This window comes from Boleophthalmus pectinirostris, unplaced genomic scaffold (genome assembly GCF_026225935.1).
Source record: "Boleophthalmus pectinirostris isolate CB_2022bp ecotype Guang Dong unplaced genomic scaffold, ASM2622593v1 HiC_scaffold_15, whole genome shotgun sequence".
NCBI lineage: Eukaryota > Metazoa > Chordata > Actinopteri > Gobiiformes > Gobiidae > Boleophthalmus > Boleophthalmus pectinirostris.
In genome coordinates, this window is record NW_026571070.1 from 1,670,005 (window position 1) to 1,677,504 (window position 7,500).

A 7,500-nucleotide genomic window follows, 5' to 3' on the forward strand; every position below is an offset into this window, starting at 1 on the left:
CTCATTTACATAAACTAATGTGTCTGATAAAAACAGTTGTTTCTTGTGTCTGATGTGGTTCAGTTTGTGTTGGACTAAAGGACACGACTCAGTGGAATATGAGTGTTCTCCCTGTGACAGAGGGGTGTTCTCTGTGTGACAGAGGGGTGTTCTCTCTGTGACAGAGGGGTGTTCTCTCTGTGTCAGAGGGGTGTTCTCTCTGTGTCAGAGGGGTGTTCTCTCTGTGACAGAGGGGTGTTCTCTCTGTGTGTCAGAGGGGTGTTCTCTCTGTGTGACAGAGGGGTGTTCTCTCTGTGTCAGAGGGGTGTTCTCTCTCTGTGACAGAGGGGTGTTCTCTCTCTGTGACAGAGGGGTGTTCTCTCTGTGACAGAGGGGTGTTCTCTCTGTCTCTGTGACAGAGGGTGTTCTCTCTGTGACAGAGGGGTGTTCTCTCTGTGACAGAGGGGTGTTCAGAGGGGTGTTCTCTCTGTGACAGAGGGGTGTTCTCTCTCTGTGACAGAGGGGTGTTCTCTCTGTGACAGAGGGGTGTTCTCTCTGTGACAGAGGGGTGTTCTCTCTGCGACAGAGGGGTGTTTCTCTCTGTGTCAGAGGGGTGTTCTCTCTCTGTGACAGAGGGGTGTTCTCTCTGTGTCAGAGGGGTGTTTCTCTCTGTGTGACAGAGGGGTGTTCTCTCTGTGTGACAGAGGGGTGTTCTCTCTGTGACAGAGGGTGTTCTCTCTCTCTGTGACAGAGGGGTGTTCTCTCTGTGACAGAGGGGTGTTCTCTCTGTGACAGAGGGGTGTTCTCTCTCTGTGACAGAGGGGTGTTCTCTCTGTGACAGAGGGGTGTTCTCTCTGCGACACAGAGGGGTGTTCTCTCTGTGTGACAGAGGGGTGTTCTCTCTGCGACAGAGGGGTGTTCTCTCTGTGTGACAGAGGGGTGTTCTCTCTGTGACAGAGGGGTGTTCTCTCTCTGTGACAGAGGGTGTTCTCTCTCTGTGACAGAGGGGTGTTCTCTCTGTGACAGAGGGGTGTTCTCTCTGTGACAGAGGGGTGTTCTCTCTGTGTGACAGAGGGTGTTCTCTCTCTGCGACAGAGGGGTGTTCTCTCTCTGTGACAGAGGGTGTTCTCTCTGTGACAGAGGGTGTTCTCTCTGTGACAGAGGGGTGTTCTCTCTCTGCTGTGACAGAGGGGTGTTCTCTCTGTGTCAGAGGGGTGTTCTCTCTGTGACAGAGGGGTGTTCTCTCTCTGTGACAGAGGGGTGTTCTCTCTGTGACAGAGGGGTGTTTCTCTCTGTGACAGAGGGGTGTTCTCTCTGTGACAGAGAGGGTGTTCTCTCTGTGACAGAGGGGTGTTCTCTCTGTGCGACAGAGGGGTGTTCTCTCTGTGTCAGAGGGGTGTTCTCTCTGTGACAGAGGGGTGTTCTCTCTGTGTGACAGAGGGGTGTTCTCTCTGCGACAGAGGAGTGTTCTCTCTGCGACAGAGGGGTGTTCTGCTGATGGTGAGTCTGTTCTGTGTTTCTGTCGTGTTGTTGGTTCATGTGAAACTTTTCACACATTATACGTGTGCAGGTCGCACACACAGACACACGTTTATATGAATGGACACATATTCAGTCTCTTAGTGTTTTGTGGGTGAATGACTTGGTGTTTTCAGGAGTCACACAGTCCCCGTCACATCTGGACCAACATGAACTCGTGGAGCTGGAGGCACCAGATCGTTCAGACTCTGGAGTTGTTTTCAATCGGATTAATGTGAGGGAACACTGCACCCACAACCAACACCACTCACATACACACTAGTGTGAATGGGGCCATAAAGTGGTCTTTCCAAGTGAACAGCTCCTTTTCCCTTTAGATCAGTGGAGATCAGAAACTCCAGAGATGAAAAAATGATCCAAATGATTCTAGTGAAGGTGTGTGGAGTTTAAAAACACAACTGTATCACCACATGACATCACAAGGTGGAACAGAGAAGAACTCAGTCTAAATCTGCAGGTTTTTGGTGTGTTAAACGTGTGTGAAAAAAACTAAATAGTGTGATATGGGCCTTTAAAGTGCTGAGCTGTAGTAGTGTGTAGTGTCCTGTGGGGGGCGTGTCCTGCAGTAGCGCGTCGTGTCCTGGGGGGCGTGTCGTGTCCTGCGGGGGGCGTGTCGTGTCCTGCGGGGGCGTGTCGTGTCTGTCCTGGGGGGGCGTGTCGTGTGCAGTGTCCTGGGGGGCGTGTCGTGTCCTGCGTCGTCGTGTCCTGCGGGGCGTGTCGTGTCCTGCGGGGGCGTGTCGTGCTGCGGGGGCGTGTCGTGTCCTGCGGGGGCGTGTCGTGTCCTGCGGGGGCGTGTCGTGTCCTGCGGGGCGTGTCGTGTCCTGCGGGGGCGTGTCGTGTCCTGGGGGGGCGTGTCGTGTCCTGCTGGGGCGTGTCGTGTCCTGGGGGGCGTGTCCTGCGGGGGCGTGTCGTGTCCTGGGGGGGCGTGTCGTGGCCTGCGGGGGGCGTGTCGTGTCCTGCGGGGGGCGCTCACCTCCGTACGTCTCGGGGACGATGTTGGGGACGTCGCGGTCGGAGGCGAAGGTGAAGTGGAACACGTTGGTGGTGTTGTGCGTCCGGGTCAAAGGGTCAAACACCTCACTGTGAACTCTGACCTGGATGTACTTCCCCTCAGAGTAACACACCTGCAGAGGACACACAGGAGAGTCAGACGCCCTCCCACCGTCCTACAGCCCTCCCCGTGCGTCAGGTGCCCTCCCCGTGCGTCAGGTGCCCTCCCCGTGCGTCAGGTGCCCTCCCCGTGCGTCAGGTGCCCTCCCCGTGCGTCAGGTGCCCTCCCCGTGCGTCAGATGCCCTTCCGTCCTCTCACCTGTGACGAGAGCAGGAGCAGAGACCCGATCTCCACCGGTTTCTGGAACAAAATGTCGTCGACGGCGACCAGACTGGGACGGCAGCCTCTGAGGGACAAACAGGACACGACAGGAGACGTTAAAGCTGCGCCGAGTGAGAAACAGGTGAGATCTGTGATAACTGGGCTTTGAATTCTGAGATGATGTGACATTATTGAGACATTTTAATATTTGAATAAACTTTTAAGACTTTTTGTCTTCACAGAGACAGTTACTTCCACTCCAAAAGGAAAACCATGAACTCCAGCCGCCTTTTTGTTCATTTCAGTTTCCAAAAACACTTGTGTGACACAGAGAACGTTGTGTGTTTGTGTTATATTTCTTTTTTTCCACTACATAGAGCTGTTGCGTTGATGTCCTGGTGGATTCACAGGAGCAGACAGAGTTTTAATCTCACCCAAAGGAGCAGGCGTTGGCCCAGCCGAGCTCGTACGCCTTCCTCATCAGAAACCCGCCAAAGATCCGGTTAAAGATGTTTCTTTGCTGAAAACAAAACACAACAACACTTTTGATAAATGGCTGGAATGGATAATTAAAACTGCAAACTTTGGAAAGGTGACTTAAACTACAGCAGCAGCAAGACTTACTGGTACATGGAAAGAAACTAAGGTTTATCATTTAACTAAAACAAAAACACGTGAACATTGAGGGAGATGAGCAGGACTGTGTACTAACATCAATAAATCTATATATCGTATCGTTTAATGTGATGATTCAGTATCGATATTGTGACTTGCTGTATCGATATATCACTAAGAGGATTTTTTGGTGTATTTTGGTAAATTATTTTGATACAGCTACAGTTTTGTTTGTTTAGAGGAAGGAAACACATTTGATATTTTCACTGTTTTGAGGATTTCAATGTTTGTGTTTCATATGAACTTTGTACAAGAAGTGATTCAGCAAAGACTTTTAGTGTCACAGCCATCATCTTTTTATTGAGCTGTATCAAATCGTTTTGAAATATATCGTATCGAATCAAAAGTGCACTGTATCTGTAGTGTAAATAATTTCTCTTGTTAAATAATAACAGCGCTAGAGATGAGGACGACTGTTTCCTGAGACACTTTCATATCTGATCTCATCTCAGTCTCTAAATGAATAAATAGAAATTTGGTCTAATTCTTGAACTAACCCAAAGAAATAAGTGAGTAAGACTTTCTGTGTTCAAATGTGCTCTTGTGTATTTATGTAAATATTGTATGTAGATGTATTTGTATATTTGCATGAGTATATGTACGTATAAAGGGAATGGTCACATTATATACTAGTAATTATTTTTTTCTGTGACATCTGCTGTATGTGCATAAAAAAGTAATAAAAATAAATAAAAATAAATTAACACAAGACAACACACAAGAGACACTGATGTTACAGGAGCTCGTCTGGTCCCTGTGCTCTGATCTGGTGCTGCCCCCTGCTGGCTGCTGTCCCACACACGCACAGTGACGTCCCATGATTTGACAGAGTGTGTATGATGTTACAGTTTGACCTGTGACCTGAGGGTGTTTGACCTCTGACCTGAGGGTGGCAGATCTCCAGGCCCTTCAGTTTGGCGTCCTGCATCCACACGGAGTTTGGAGGAAGAACTCTGCTGCGGAAACTCACCGTCCTGAAAACAAAATAAAACACTTCAAACACAGAGAAGAGCCACGAGCACTTTAATACAGCTATGATTATTCTCTTCTCTGCTCCTGCCCGCTCCTGCCCGCCCCTGCCCGCCCCTGCCCGCTCCTGCCCCCCCTGCCCGCTCCTGCCCGCTCCTGCCCGCCCCTGCCCGCCCCTGCCCGCCCTGCCCGCTCCTGTCCTCACTTGTGGTCGAGCGTGTTGAGGAAGAGGCTGTGGACGATCTTTCTCTCTTCTGCGGTTGGAGCGACTTTGAGCAGGGAGGCGGTGCTCAGCTCCACGCGACGGGATTTATTCGCTGAAAAACACGATTCAAAGCACGATTTAAAAACAACAAACTGATTTTAGTCTGAATATTTTAGAAAATCTTAGTACCTTCTCCCTCCTGGAACAGTTTCTCCTCCTCTGGTCCCTCAGGCTTCAGTGGATTCACATACGCTGCTCTGAAATCAAGGAACAAGTCCTAGTTTAGTCCTGGCCCAGACCTGGTCCAGTCCCGGTCCAGTCCAGTCCCGGTCCAGTCCCGGTCTTACCTCTTGTTCTCGGGATCTCGTGCGACCATCACAAATGTAGCGTCCAACACCGGTGCGTACGCTCCGTCTCTGTACTGCAGACAGAGAGAGAGAGAGAGAGAGAGAGAGAGAGAGAGAGAGAGAGAGGAGGCGGTGAGAAAAGAGAAAGAGACAGAGGAGAGACAGAGGAGAGACAGAGGAGAGAGACAGAGGAGAGACAGAGGAGAGGAGGGGATCAGATAGAAAAGAGGGAGAGAGGGAGAGAGGGAGGAGAGGAGGAGGGGGAGATAAAGGAAAGACAGAGGAGAGGAGGAGAGGGAGAGAGATAAACGAGAGGAGAATTTAGAAAAAGATTTCAAGTCCCTGAAGTTTTGTGGTACACTTGAAGAGTCTGTGAAGAGTCTGTGAAGAGTCTGTAGAGGGTCTGTGAGTTTGTGAGTCTGTGGAGAAGGTCTGTGGATCTGTGGATCTAAGGGTCTAAGTGTCTGTGGTGGGTCTGTGTATCTGTGTGTCTGTGGAGGGTCTGTGTGTTTGTGGGTCTGTGGAGGGTCTGTGGGTCTGTAGTGGGTCTGTGTGTTTGTGGGTCTGTGGAGGGTCTGTAGGTCTGTGGGTCTGTGGGTCTGTGGGTCTGTGGGTCGTCTGTGGGTCTGTACCTGGGTCATGTGCATCTTTGCTTCGATGGAGGTGCGGCCGACCCAGGACACGTGACCCGTGAACTTGATGTCGCAGTCGGGGTAGATCACGTGATGCCTCATGTCTGACACAAACACAGAGTCACAACTACAGACAAACACACACACAACTACACACACACAGACACACACACACACAAACACAGCACACACACACAGTAGGAGGAATCAGTTCTGACCGATTTTGTCGACGAGGGCGGTGACGATGGAGAGCGGCGACCTCTTCAGGGTGGAGTTATACGTGTGTGAGTACGAGATAAGAACTGCAACAGGAAATACACAACTTCAGCTCAGAGACTAACACACAACACAATAACACACACACTAACACACAACACAATAACACACACTCACACACAACACAATAACACACACACAACACACAACACAATAACAATAACACACACTAACACACAACACAATAACAATAACACACACTAACACACAACACAATAACAATAACACACACTACACACACAACACAATAACAATAACACACACTAACACACACAACACAATAACAATAACACACACTAACACACAACACAACACAATACACACACACTAACACACAACACAATAACAATAACACACACTAACACACAACACAATAACTAACACACACACACACACACACAATAACAATAACAATAACACACACAACACAATAACACATAACACACACACACACAACACACACAACAACAATAACACACACTAACACACAATAACAATAACAACACACACACAACACACTAACAATACACACTAACACACAACACAATAACAATAACACACACTACACACACACACACAATAACAATAACACACACTAACACACAACACACAATAACAATAACACACACACAACACACAACACAATAACAATAACACACAACTACACACACAACACAATAACACAATAACACAATAACACACAACACAACAACACAATACACAACTAACAAACACAACAACACACAACACAATAACAATAACACACACTAACACAACACAATAACACAATACACACACTAACACACAACACAATAACAATAACACACACTAACACACAACACAATAACAATAACACACACTAACACACACACAATAACACAATAACACACACAACACAACACACAACACACAATAACAATAACACACACTAACTCACAACACAATAACAATAACACACACAACACAATAACAATAACACACACACACACAACACAATAACAATAACACACACTAACACACAACACACAATAACACACACTAACACACAACACACAATAACACACACTAACACACAACACAATAACAATAACACACACTAACACACAACACAACTAACAATAACACACACTAACACACAACACAATAACAATAACACACACAACACAATAACAATAACACACACAACACACACACAATAACAATACACACACAACACAACACAAATAACAATAACACACACAAACACACAACACAATAACAATAACACACACTAACACACAACACACATAACAATAACAAACACAACACAATAACAATAACACACACTAACACACAACACAATAACAATAACACACACTAACACACAACACAATAACAATAACACACACTAACACACAACACAATAACAATAACACACACTAACACACAACACAATAACACACAATAACAATAACACACACTAACACACAACACAATAACAATAACACACACTAACACACACAACACAATAACAATAACACACACAACACACAACACAATAACAATAACACACACACACAACACACA

The 7,500-nt window shown here is 47.2% G+C and overlaps 1 protein-coding gene across 1 annotated transcript in view; it reads right to left on the reverse strand.

Moving 5' to 3' along the window:
• Nucleotides 1-7,500, reverse strand: part of acot9.1 (acyl-CoA thioesterase 9, tandem duplicate 1) — a 14,329-nt gene that overhangs the window by 230 nt on the left and 6,599 nt on the right. Inside the window, exons 7-15 of the mRNA XM_055150985.1 lie at nt 5,877-5,960; nt 5,659-5,762; nt 5,027-5,100; nt 4,869-4,936; nt 4,680-4,791; nt 4,389-4,479; nt 3,265-3,350; nt 2,828-2,915; nt 2,492-2,642 (exon numbers count right to left, since the gene is read on the reverse strand). Coding sequence (XP_055006960.1) covers nt 2,492-2,642; nt 2,828-2,915; nt 3,265-3,350; nt 4,389-4,479; nt 4,680-4,791; nt 4,869-4,936; nt 5,027-5,100; nt 5,659-5,762; nt 5,877-5,960 — 858 coding nt within the window. The remainder of the gene's footprint in view (nt 1-2,491; nt 2,643-2,827; nt 2,916-3,264; nt 3,351-4,388; nt 4,480-4,679; nt 4,792-4,868; nt 4,937-5,026; nt 5,101-5,658; nt 5,763-5,876; nt 5,961-7,500) is intronic.